This window comes from Lacerta agilis, chromosome 9 (genome assembly GCF_009819535.1).
Source record: "Lacerta agilis isolate rLacAgi1 chromosome 9, rLacAgi1.pri, whole genome shotgun sequence".
In the NCBI taxonomy this organism is placed as follows: domain Eukaryota; kingdom Metazoa; phylum Chordata; class Lepidosauria; order Squamata; family Lacertidae; genus Lacerta; species Lacerta agilis.
This window is the reverse complement of record NC_046320.1, coordinates 1,572,845-1,586,467: the sequence shown is the minus strand read 5'-3', so window position 1 is coordinate 1,586,467 and position 13,623 is coordinate 1,572,845. Positions and strand designations below refer to the sequence as shown.

The 13,623-nt window shown below is 40.9% G+C and overlaps 1 protein-coding gene across 3 annotated transcripts in view; it reads right to left on the bottom strand.

Annotated features, from left to right (window-relative positions):
- Nucleotides 1-386: 386 nt before the first annotated feature.
- The window catches only part of SCAPER (S-phase cyclin A associated protein in the ER), a 199,250-nt gene continuing 186,013 nt past the window's right edge, over nt 387-13,623 (bottom strand). For all 3 annotated transcript variants that reach the window (XM_033160917.1, XM_033160918.1, XM_033160916.1), the window contains 3 exons: nt 5,898-6,089; nt 2,447-2,498; nt 387-1,258 (listed from right to left, as the gene is read on the bottom strand). In XM_033160917.1, the coding sequence (XP_033016808.1) occupies nt 1,155-1,258; nt 2,447-2,498; nt 5,898-6,089 (348 nt within the window). In that variant the 3' untranslated portion in view covers nt 387-1,154. The remainder of the gene's footprint in view (nt 1,259-2,446; nt 2,499-5,897; nt 6,090-13,623) is intronic.

Below are 13,623 nucleotides of genomic sequence, written 5' to 3'. Positions count from 1 at the left end.
TCACAATAACCCTGTGGGGGAGATTAGGCCAAGTTGTGGTGATGGGTTCAAGGTCATCCAGTGAGCTTCATGGCTGAACAGGCTATACAGTAGAAGTTAACATTTTTTCAGGGGCCAGGCATGTTTGAACTAAAGGAAAGAGCATCTGCTTTGCACACAGAAGGTTCCAGGTTCAACCCCTGACGTCTCCAGGTAGGGTTGGGAGTGACTCCTGTCTGAAAATCTGTAGAGCTGCTGCCAGTCTGTGTAGATAATATGGAGCTAGATGGACCAGAGGACCAGAGGTCAGGCTCAGTATAAGGCAGCTCTCTATGGTCCTACGACGGTCATATTTCGAATGCTGAGTTTCCTGCAAGGTAGATAACGATAACAACAACAACAACCTCAACAGTTGTGATATTGCTTTTAATAAGTTTAGTGAAAACTCTTGCCACATACAGACAATTCAGAACAATTGCTGTGACTGTACACATTCTTCTGCAACGTTCCCACAAAATGTAAAGTAAACTGGAAACAAAGCCCAGGAGTCTTAAATGGCTTTGCCAAGCATTTGGGTTAAATTTCCATAGCTTATTTATCTAAATTTAGGATTTTGTGCTTTCTAAATAACTGAATACACCAGGAGCATTGTATAAAAAGTTATACAAAACAGACAGTGAAACAGAATAAATTATTTTATTACAAGTTATACAGAACGCAACCATGGGTATATTCCACTGGGAAATTCTCCTGGCACAAAAGCCCACAGAAATGAACGGGAGCAAGCGAGTGTTAGAACTCTCTAGCACAGTCCCCATTCAGTGCAATGGGACTCCTTGATCCATTGTGCCCATTGCCAATATTTAGACACAAATATCAGCAGCTTTACAGACATGCTACACCACAGAGTACATGGTACAAGGATCCTTGATGTGGCACATATTAAGGGGGGGGGGAATCACCTTATTTTCAAAAAGGCCATAAACAGAATTTTAAAGTATGTACAGTTCTTCTGACTGAAATAGTGCAAATTATATTTTTCTATATAACTATCTACAGTATACGCATTTTTAGTATAAAAGGATCTTTAAAAAAACCTTTTTAAAGAGAACAACAAATTACTTAATAACGGGAAAAGGTAAGATGCTTTCAAAGTTTAAACACACACACACCACTTATTTTTTCTCTTTCTTCAAGAAGAACTGTCGTGCCTCTTCCCAAGTCTGGCGAGGGAACCGGTTAGAGAGCTCAAGGTAATCTTGAGAACTGAAGATCTTTTCTATCAAACAATGAACAAAGAACGTCATCATAACTATTCTGTTGTAAAATGAAAAAACAGGAGGGTAAAAACGCTTGCGTATATTTTGTTTCTGGATAGTAAAATGGCTGGGCATGACTGTTTTTCTGTCAGGAAATTAAATTTTCATCCCCATTATATGTTGGAGAACAGGTCAACATTTCAGAAGAAGAAACTGAAGAGAACAGAGGTGCACCTAGGTGTGGGTAACATTCAAGTAAGTCCACAGTCCTGTAGTCAGTTACCAGATTTTATTAAGGAAACCGATTGCATTCTTTTGGCCTGCATGCATAGATTTTGCACATAGGAGAGACATAATATCTAAAATTTTGAAAAACAGATGCACCATCCCTGTGGGTGGTACAAAAATCAATAGGAAGGAAGGAAGCTTCTAATAAATAAATTATGGATTGCATCCAATGAAGTTGTCCCATTGAATCACAGAACTGTAGAGTTGGAAGGTACCCCAAGGGTCATCTAGTCCAACCCCTTGCAAAGCAAGAATAAATTGGTGCAAGGACTTCTGCTTGTTGCAAGACTACAACACCTATCATCCATTACCTCAGCCATGCTGGCTGGGGCTGATGACAGCTGGAGTCCATTGCCATCTGCAGGGCCACAGGTTTCCCCACAGCTGCTTTGAAAATTACAGCATGAGCACCATAGGCTGGCTCAGGGGTAGGTAGCCAACATTGTGCCCTCTAGATGTTGTGGACTGCCCTAAGACCCAGACAACACAGCCAATGATCAGCGATGTTACGAGTTGGGAATCTGCAACATCTTGACTATCACTGGGCCGAGACTACTCCATAAGAAATTCTGTTAAGTCCATGAAAGATTATGCCAGTAACAAATCTGTTAGTCTTCAAGGCACCCCACAACTCTTTATTCCTTCTGCTGTGGGCCAGTCCTTTTCCACACAATGCCATCAACATTCAAATACCACCTGGTAACTCTCTGGCTACACAGTGTTGCTATGTTTTATTTGGCTGACCACCCCTTTACGATGAGTTCTCCCAGGTTCTTTCCGAAGGCAATGACTTTCCCTCAAGGACAGAGGCTACATGATCCATGATGAGCAGGATGCAATCAACACTTTGGTCTGTTTGCCTCCTAAAAGCTACAAGGCACAATTGCTATGCAACTCCTAATGGGCCATAGTATACTTACCCCTTTGCTGGGAAGACTGGTTATCTGTCTGGCTTGAACTTTGCGTGAAATCCTACAGAAACAAAACCCAACAATGTTCAGTACCACAGATGGAAGATCAAACAATTACGCAATTTAAAAAATGAGTGATGTCCTCACAGGGGCCAAGCAAATGCCCAAGGGAAGCCTGCAAGCAAGACCTGAGTGCAACAGCGCTCTTGTAATTCCCAGCAGCTGATGATCAGAGGAGTGCAGCCTCCAGCACTGAAGGCAGGATGGAAAGTCATCATGCTGGAGGACATCCAACTAAGTCCACTGATTTCAGCGGGTATGACAAACATTGGCTATTACCAAGGTACACCGTACAAAAGTGATTCTCCTGGCTGGTGTACAATGCAGTGGGCGTGAATCACAAAGAGAAGTTCTACTGTAAGACTTCTCAGGCAATGCAATGCAACTCTGTTGCTGAACACAATTTACCAAAACAACTGGAACCGTCTCCCTCGGGAGGTGGAGGTTGTTAAGCAGAGCTTGGATTGCCATCTGCCAGGGATGCTTCCACTGAGATTCATGCATTGCAGGGGTTGGACTAGAGGACCTTATGAGTCAATGTATTTGTGGAGTGACTGAAAAGGTCTCAGTGGTGCTGCAGGAAACAAGAGCTTGGAAAGAGATAATCAACAAACAGCTTTGAAATGTTTGCAGTGGTAGCTGAGGTGGTTTTTTTGACCCAGGCATACGTTGCTGCTGTATACACAGTCAGACCACTGGTCCACCTAGTGCAGGGTTGGCAACACTGACTGGCAGCCATTCACCAGAGTTTCTGATCAATTAATATCAGTAACAGCAGCAGCAGCAGCAGCAACTGATAGCAGGTCACTTTCCTGGCTCATAACCATTCTCCTCGTATGGGGCACTGCTGGTAATACCACATGCCCCAGTGGTCGGGTCTGGCATGTACTAGAGACCAGGTGCCTAAGTGTTGCAGCTCTAGTCATCTGGAATTAGTTACCAACTTAAATTAGATGAGCTCCTACTGTCTTGATATTTCAGTGGATATTGAAGACTTTTAAAAAGGCTTTACCTGTAGTGTGACCCAGTCATATTAGGAAATATTAATTGTACAACTGGAGAAATGCTAATATTGCTTTTAGTTTAATGTGTCTGTAATATTTTGTATTTTTTTGTGCACTACTTTGTTAGCTTTTGGTTGTGAATTCATTTATAAACCTCCAAACAAATAAACAGCAACAAAAATGATTAAGAGAATCGCAAAGTGTCTTATACAACTGAGAACAAATGGCAGTGCTTACTGTCCTGAGGGGTTTAAAGATTGAACTGCTGTGTTAAGGCTATTATGGACTGAAAAATGAATCATTTCTCTACATGACACAAATCTTTGAATATATTAATGTGTTTCCACTGTTTGCACAAGTGGATTTTTAAAAAATGGTTGATGTTCTTACTGTGAAATCGCTTTGAGATATTTTATGGGAATTCTTAAATGGAACCCGACCCAACAAATTAGCTCAGTGCAGGAAATCCTGGCACAAAGAGTGCTTCCTTGAGATGGGGTGGTATAACTATGGCACACTGTGCTTTTGCCCTATTTCTGTCCCCATGTTCACAGGAGTCAACAGGAGAAGCACAATTCTGGGCTTTTAATGCTTAGATTATGTACCCTATGAAGTGTAACTAAGAGAGAATGATTCCCTAGGCAGCAGGTGAAAGCTGAATTCAAACATTCTTGCTAAAGGAATACCATCTTCTATTTTAATATAAGTAGTTTTAGAAACAATAAGGAAAAAAGGCTGTTGTCATAGACAATGAGAGGAAAGACGCCATACAGCAGCAAGGTTGTAAGGGTGATGTTTTACTAATAATAAGACATTTATACATTTTCTGTATTTTACTGCATGTTTATACAGCCCCAGATGCATGCAACCAGACCATTTTTTCCTCCCCTATTTCTTCCATATGGAAAACATTTATTTTCCAATCCTGGGGTCAGCTATCTCACATTCCCCCACAGAGGGAGGACTCTCCCTGCTGAAATAAATAGGATATTTGCCTCAGGAAGGCGCACAGATTGTGTCTCCCCATGATAGCAAGTTGAAATTTAAGAACAAATGCATGCCTGTTTTTCATTCACAGTATCTGGGGTGGGGGAGGGTTTTTTTTGCATTTTCTACAGCCTGTTTGTTTGTTTGTTTAATATTACTATATTAGAGTTTTGTTTCTGATGGCCCCAAAGCCTGGGAGAAACAAACATATCTTCAGGCTGTTGAGCTGGATATGTTCATGCAGACCAGAAATCAAAATGCTGAAGTACCTAAATAAATGCTCAGTAAAATTAAGCTTGATTTTATTTATGATATACCTTCCAAATCAAACAGTTGACTGTCAGCTGCTTATTTGGGAAAGCAAAGAACTCCTTATCCACATAAGGACCAGCACTCCTAGGTGAGGTTTTCTTCTTGCAGCATCAGCTTCTGAACAGTACTATCAGAAGCATTTAAAAAAACAACAACACCATTTTGCAAGCTGTTGCTGTTTTGTGCATTAAAAAACGTTTCAGGAGCTAAAAGGTTTCAGTTATGTATGCCTATGTTACAACAATTTTCTACATTCCTAATATCTTGAGCAGTAAAACTATGAAGCTACCTAAAAGCTGACGAAGCATTTATCCTTCAGGCATTTAGCCAGTTTGGATCAATTAACAAACAAGCTTAATTTTCTTCATTTGGCTGCAGTTGTCCAGGCACAACCCCTAAAGTTCAGCTTCCTTGCAAGCACCGCTGAGGTGGAGAGAAGCGGCATGAGCAGAGAGCTTGGTGGATGGCATAGATAGATATGCCAGCAGCTATTAATTCCAACAATTCTAAAACATGGCACATTCAGAAATTAGAAAAAAGAGTAATTCTATAATATAAGTGTGTAGCACCTGATTTTTAAATAAAATTATAGGATGCAGAATGATATTGCAAACATGCACAGTACAAGTAAGCAGAAATGGCTGCTTTCATAAATTTGAGTTTTAAAACTTTGAATATTTTGCATAGTTGGTATACATTGTTGCCAACCCTATCAATACTCAAAGTCTGTGATAAAAAGCATTGTTTCTCTATGTATATAGGTACTTCCATTTATCTTTACATTTGAGTCTTATTATATAAAAATGTACACTTATAGGATTTCAGGCTTTAAGAACTTGCCCATCTGTTATTAAATATAAGTTCCTCAACATTTCACTAGTCCTGCTAATTTTAAATAAAAATGGAACATAATATTAACATGAATCCAAATTACTCTGCATATGTTTGCTCCTTAAGGGGAAAAACTCTTGGACACATGTTAGATCTTTCATTTTGGAGAGAGAAGAAAAGACACCCTGGTTTTATTGTAAGTTAATGCATAGTTATTTCACAGGCACAGAAATGGCAAAGCAAAGATACACAACCCAATCATGTACCTGGATGAATGTGGCGAGTAACACGCAACTCATCTCCTGCTCCAGGATCATCTTGTTCTGGGGGTTGTTGTAACAAGCGGCTATTAGTGTCGGAAAGAGCACTTTGATCAGGCGAGGGTCGCTGAAGTACTGGAAAGGCAGCTGGCAGAGCTTTTGGAGAACGGTGGGATGGCGGCCCGACTGCACAATCACCTGGAAGATGGAGACAGCAGCACAACGTTAGAGGGACAGGGGCAGATTTCCTAGATCAGCTGGAAGGAGGAAGCTATAGCAAAATAAGGCACAAGGGTGATAGAAAAATGTTAACAGAGAGAAAACCAAGCTGAACATTTTGATTAAAAACAAAACAAAAACCTTTCAGCTCAAAATGTTGTCCTCACAATTTCCTTTCATATACAGTAACTGCACAGGAGAAACTCATTTTATCTTTCCCCCGATTATATTTTATTAAATTTTCATAAAGTTCACATATACACTTCAATACATAATTTTTTTTATTTTGTTTTGTCAACTTTCCACCGTTTTTTTTTTATTTCTCCCTCTTGCTGCACCCTATCTTCTCTCCCTTATACCATAATAACACAACAATAATCCTGAAACTAATTTTAGATAATACATGACATGCTAAAGCAACGATGAAAACCTTACACTTTTCACTCAAGGTGTCATAAACGAGACAGAAATATTGCAAAGAGGTGATGAATACCTGCAGGCTGGCAAAGCAAGCTGTTGGAGGGCAGGAGCAGGATTCAAAGATGGTCAGAGAATGGGAGCTGCTACTATAAAATGCCTCTCCAGATGTGTGTGGTGGTGGGGGGATGAGAGAAGCCCGTGAGTGACACAGAACCAAAAAGGGAAGGAGACTGTATGCTGTACTGCAGTGGGACTCAGTACGCACAGAGTCAGAAAGATCCTCCCATTTGCTCTTTTATCTGAGTTTCTATCAGTGCCATAGGGAAATTGTTTAGATAAATGGAACTGTTGTCATGTGAGTAGGTTTTATAACAGTACACATCTTGAGCCACAGAGTGATGCCGCTAATGGCATCTTCCAGAGAAACTCTTAAGTTACTAGCTTCTTCCATAATGTCTTAGCGAGAATCATCAACATCAGAGCTAGACAAGGGAAACTTGATAAGCTGATGATGAGGATAATAATAATAATAATAATAATAATAATAATAATAATAATAATAATAATAATAAATATTTTATTATATATTATATAATAATATAAAAGAGCTGCTTGACCCAAATTTGGCTTTTTGGTATCAGAGGAATCTATTATAATTTTAGGCCTGCTGTAAAACCCTATGGTTGCAACCATAAATTGTACTTTGAAAAACCAGCATTTTACAGGTATGCACACTTGGACAGAACAGTACTCAAATTAAAAACAGAAGGGAAAAAAGAAGAGGTGGAGACCAGAGGAACATAAATTTCAGGGATTTACAAGTTTTCAAAGAACTTTTAACAATTCACTAAGAACACATTCTCAGTTCGTAATGCAGTTCAGGTCAAGAACAAGATCAACAAAGTAATAGTTCACATTTTTTAGTTCAATAGGCAGAATGAAATTGAAAACCCTTCAATGAACACAGATAGGAACCCCTTAATTCTCCTAAATCCAAATGGAATTTTAAAGACAGCCAAAAATGTGAGCATGATGTACACTGCATTTAAGGCATCGCTCTTCTGACATCCTTAAGGGACCCCATTGAAGCAGAAGTCTTATTAAAATACTAAGAGTGTTATCTTGAAACAATATTTTGACCAATGTTGCACATTTCATTTTGTATTTTAAATCGTTGTTTTGGATTTGATTTTTCATTTCCTTATAAATGTGTAGTTTTAGGGGAGAAAATAACTATTCCCATGGTTAAAAAATGCATCTTGATTTACAACACTGCAGCAACTGTAAGTGATGAGCACAAAAAGTCCCTCCCAATGCCCAAAATTTCTCCTTTTGTGAATCCTGAACTCCATTACATGACCTACATGCCTGATTTGTAACATTTCCCTAAAACAAGCTCACAGACAACCTGAAAACATGTTTTTATCTTCCCCTCTGTCTCATATTTAAGCCTGGGTTAATGTGACAGTATTGTTACTTGGAGTTAATGTTCAAGAAGGCGTTGATTTTTGTTGGTCTGGTGTTTTATTGCACCAACTGGTGTTCATATTATTCAGCATGGCTACTAAAACTGTTACAACTCAAAGCATTCAATGGGACAATAACCTTCTTAACAAAGAAATGGAAACAGCGACTCCTCCTCATTCCATGCCAGAGTGGGGGGAAAGTAGCATTTGGTCCAAACCACCTTGCCTCTGACGCAAGAGTACCTTGAGTTACAGTTCACATTATGGCCCAAATTCTCACTTTCTACTGTAGGGATTCAGATGAAACTAGAAGGACCAAGCAATGTATACCTTTCAAGATGAAAATAAGGATATGTGTGTGTTAACACCTCTGTTTTCAGAAGAAGAACCACACTAATATACACCACTGGAGGCTTTTTTCTGGCTTCTGCAAGCTTTTTAAATGCACCTCTCTTTCGGGTGTGTGTTTGTTTTCAGATGAGCACTCTCATCCACTTCAAGCGTGTCTCAATGGGTTGTGTGGGCACGTGATCCCAGCCCTTGCTGCCAACGCACCCGCCAGACAGCCCTTCCCCTGGCCGCATGTTTGGGAACCGTGAAAGAGGATGTCCACATGCTGCTCTCTTCTGCATGAAGATTCACAATTTCCTCCTGGCATGGGGCTGTTGAACCTGTCACCAGTGGATGGGGTGTGGCTGGCCCTCAGAGCCCCAAACTCTCTAATGTGTAGCTCTAACAGATGAGGGGGTTCGGCCAAATCTGCCTTCAGAGTTTTGAGTCTGAAAGACCCTGGAGAGGGAAGCCTGAAGAACAGCAGCAACAGCAACTCACTTCAATATTAAAACATTAAAAAGGCAGCTCCACACAGTTAAAAAAAACCCCACAATAGCAAGGGAAGGATGGTGATTTACCAGGGAACAGATGATGGTATGATAGATTAGATAGACAGATAAAATCAAGATTGTTTCTGGAAAAGAGGGAGCATACGAGAGAAGAGAATCTGAGATACATCCCCCTTTCCCTTGAATGCACTTATTATTTCACCAGCCATTAAGCATTATTTATCTGTATTTTTTTGCAAAAATTCTTGGCAAAGAGCAATGTGGTGTCAGGAAGCAAAAGACTGATACTGTGATAGGAAGTCAAGTGACAGGGAATTTGTTTATTATATTTATATCCCACTCTTCTTCCCAAAGGGCAGCAAACAAGCGATGAAACAATCACTCTATCGTAAAAAAACAATTCCAATAAAGACATGGAATGAGAAAGATATCAACTTAAAAGGCTGGTTGGAAGAGGAAGGTATGCAGTAGTTGCCAAAAAGAAAACAGAGATGGTGCCTGTCTAATACTCAGAGGAAGGGGATTCCGAAGGGCAGGTGGCATGGTGCTAAAGGTCCAATTCTTACATTGTGTGAATGGACCTCTCCTGCAGAACACCGTCTGTCAGGCATCCTGGTCCCCAGCTGCATAGGGCTTTACACTCCAAACCCAGCATCTTGAACTTAGCCCAGTAGCCACTTGGCAGCCAGTTCATTGGGGATCTGGAATCCTTTGCATGATTTGAAATACCTCCACTTACTGTGAAGTATTAATGTTTGCCTTTTCTCACTAGAAGTTAAACCTACTGGTTTCAGTGGTGAGATTTAAAGCATGTGTACAACTCTCATGAGCTGGCTGAGTTACACCCAATGAGAAAAAAGCAAAGTTCAATCACTTCCTCGTGGTAGGGGCAAATGCCTATGTTGCAACGGGTGCTTTAGGGAGAGCCACAGGGTCCCAAGAAAGCTGAATTACTCTGACTGATTCCTCTCGCTTTTCAAGAATTGTGGATGCTTAATGAATTTGCATATTATTATTGAACAAGGACCATGCTAGTTTCTGCTTCATCCCATTGTGAACATTTGTGTTAGCAATTCAAGCACTTTACACCAGAAACTACTTAAAGTTGAAAACGAAGATTAAACTTTTAAAATATTTTGCCTTTGTGGGGGTGGGGTGGGGACCTGTAAATATAAATACAAAGTGAGAACTGGTGTAACATGCGCAACCTGAATCCAGAAACTGACTCAGCAGTTAGTATCACAGTTTCAAACTTTGTTCTTACAAGCCCATGGGATCTAAGGGCATGCCTACAAATTATCATTTCCTAAGAAAGGGTTGAGTAGTGTCCTGTGTCAGGGAGTGTCTTTAAAATTATAAATCAACGCTGCACCCATGACCTAGAGCTCTCACTGGTGCATCTTGGATACTGATGGTACCAGAGGGATGGCATCATTCAGAGGCCTGCATCACAGTAGAGGGAGCAGCCAAACTGGAGAGTCAGATATACCCTACAACATCAGTGTCAATGGGTCATGATGGATGTTTCTGCATAACTGCAAGTTATATTCTTTTCATGTCACTTGTTAAAGTATATTTACACAGTCCTTTGGGAATGACAGGGTTAAAAGAATAGCCTGTATAACATCAATTTATCAACGATACACTTTGCAGTAGTTGCACCAGGGTTAGCAATCCCTCCTCTTCTTTGTTTTCCGGGATCACTTACGACCCTGTTCTTAAACAATTATTGTACATGTATCCACCCACACTCCACTAGATTACACGGCCCCATATGGCTTGCAGTTCCATTACCTAAAATCTAGAATCAACATCCTCCTCCCTTCATGTATTCTATGGTTTTCTTTGTTCCTCTGCCACCAATTTCTGTTCAAAGCACTGCATCTCTGTTTCCATTTTCCACCTCTGCCATTTCTCTTTGGCTGCTCTCCCTTGACATCCAATGGGCTCCCGCAATGGTATTTAAGCCTTATCTTGCTTCCCAGACCTTTCCGGAATTATCTTTGCCCTTCATCCGTGTCCCTTCCCTTCCCCATTCCTTTTGCTTCTTGTCCTTAGACTGGAAGCATGTAAGAAGGGATGGAAGAGAAATTCTTAGAATTAACCAGAGGCGGATTTAGGGCAGCACAACACTGTGGCATGCAGCAGAGGAGGGTGCCTTCTTAAAGTGCTTACCAGGGTTTGGAAAGGAGGTGGGAGGGCTCTAGGACCCTGCCAGAGTCTCGCACCTCCTTCCCCAAACCCAGGTTAATTGGCACAGCAAGGGCTGGGGGAAGGGTGTCAAAAGTTGGCCTCACACAGGGTTGCATATTACCAAGGTCCGCCCCTGAATGAACCAACTTAATTCACCAGTCCCAGACTTCCATGTGAAGCCAGAATGCAGATGTCAATTGGATTACATATTTCTTTGAATTTTGAAATGCCATTTTGGTTCAAAATATGCTGACAAAAACGCACATTTTACAGGAAAATAAAATGAAAAGCATACACAATGCATTGTCTAGAGAAAGAATGCATATAAAAATTCATAATGTATGTATAATTTAAATGCTTTCCCCCCCTTTCTGTGCCAAAATTGGGATGAAATGGGCCCTTGGTTGAGTGCATTTGAAACTGATATGAAATATAAATCGGTTCATTTGCCCATCCTTATTCATAAACAAGAGTCCATGTACAATGTGTTTTTGGATAGCACTGAGCTGGTTTGCAGGTGTTAAACTGATCAATACTAAGCTGGACAAAGCTGCATAGTAACTTTTGAATGTTTTAAATGAAAAAAAAACATAAATGCATAAACAGTTACATATTAGCCATAGTCACACACGCCTTGGTAAAGGTAAAGGTAAAGGGACCCCTGACCATCAGGTCCAGTCGTGTCCGACTCTGGGGTTGCGGCGCTCATCTCGCTCTATAGGCCGAGGGAGCCGGCGTTTGTCCGCAGACAGCTTCCGGGTCATGTGGCCAGCATGACAAAGCCGCTTCTGGTGAACCAGAGCAGCGCACGGAAACGCCGTTTACCTTCCCGCCGGAGCGGTCCCTATTTATCTACTTGCACTTTGACGTGCTTTTGAACTGCTAGGTGGGCAGGAGCTGGGACCGAGCAACGGGAGCTCACCCCGTGGCAGGGATTCGAACCGCCGACCTTCTGATCAGCTAGCCCTAGACTCTGTGGTTTAACCCACAGCGCCACCTGGGTCCACAATTCATTTAGAAACCCAGCCAGATGGGCAGGCTAGAAATAGTAAAATAATAATAATAAAATTTGAACACATGCAAAACACTCCTCTTTCAGGCACTCCCTCTCCATTAATGTTTGAGCATTTTGTTCTGTTCTACTGGACCTACAGCTTGCAGAGCCTCTTACAAATGTCTTCCCTTCTTGGTTTTGCTATTGGCACATCATTATTACTTTGGGTTTATTATTATTCATAATGGTAAAAATAATTCAATTCTTGCAGCTAATGCTGTTTGGTGAAATTTGTTATAATCTCTGAGGCTTTCCTTTAATTTGTTTACTAATTTATAACTTACTGTTTTATGCATGTTTCATAGCCAATAATGCAGAATGCACAAAAAAAACTATTCCTCCCTCAAAAAAACAAAAATAATTACTATTACTCCTCTGTGTGGCTCACTTTTATTTTGGTTGACTAAAATTAAAACACCCCACCAAATATGGCTTGTTAGCCACCCTGGTGGGACTGGGAAGCTGAGAATGCTTAATTCAATCTCTCTCTCTCTTTCCTCCATTTAGCCCTGAGTGTTTCATCTCAATCCTGGAGAGATACCCAATAACCCTCCCTCGCTTCAGCCTTTAGTAGATAGCTATGATACAACAACCAGCTGGTTCTATCAGAGTATCTTGTACTCGGCCCATCTGAGAAAGACTAAAGTGCAGAAGGGATAGGTAGCATGAGAAGGTTCTCTCACTCACCAGATCTGAGCAGGATGAAAAAGTGAGTGAGAATAATCTCTAGCTGTGTTCTTTCTAGAAAATCTACTTGCAAATTAAGGCCAGTGAAGTGACAATCTTCTTTGGGTGCAGTGATTAGTTACAGGGCAAAGGTCCTACTTGGTGGGAGCACTCCGATGGTGGAATACTCCTTCCAGGTCACCTGGATGTCATTTTGGCGCTAGGCAAAGGCCATTTTATTTTCCCAGGTTTTTTTTAGTCCTCTGTATTTTGTCTTTATGGTGTTTTGAGTTCTACATGTTTTATGTTTTTATTCTACTGTAATTTTAAACATTTTGTAAGATGCCATGGGATAAGGTCTAAAGCACAAATAAACAAATCAAGCGCCTGTTTATCCTATCTCTGCCTCCTTTCTCTTTTCCTGTTGCCTTTCCTGTATTGAAATTCTAAGTCTAAGCTGCTTGGGGCAGGAATCTGTCTTCTTGTACTTTGTGAAGTGCCTCACACATTAATGGCACATATAAATCAACTATCAGGTAAGGTGCAATTGAGAGCCAGTGTGGTGTAGTGGTTAAGAGTGGTAGACTTGTAATCTGGTGAACCGGGTTCGCGTCTCTGCTCCTCCACATGCAGCTGCTGGGTGACCTTGGGCTAGTCACACTTCTCTGAAGTCTCTCAGCCCCACTCACCTCACAGAGTGTTTGTTGTGGGGGAGGAAGGGAAAGGAGATTGTTAGCCGCTTTGAGACTCCTTCGGGTAGTGATAAAGCGGGATATCAAATCCAAACTCCTCCTCCTCCTCCTCCTCCTCTTCTATATACACTTTCTCAATTCATAGAATTATAGAATCAAGGAATTGTAGAGTTGGAAGGG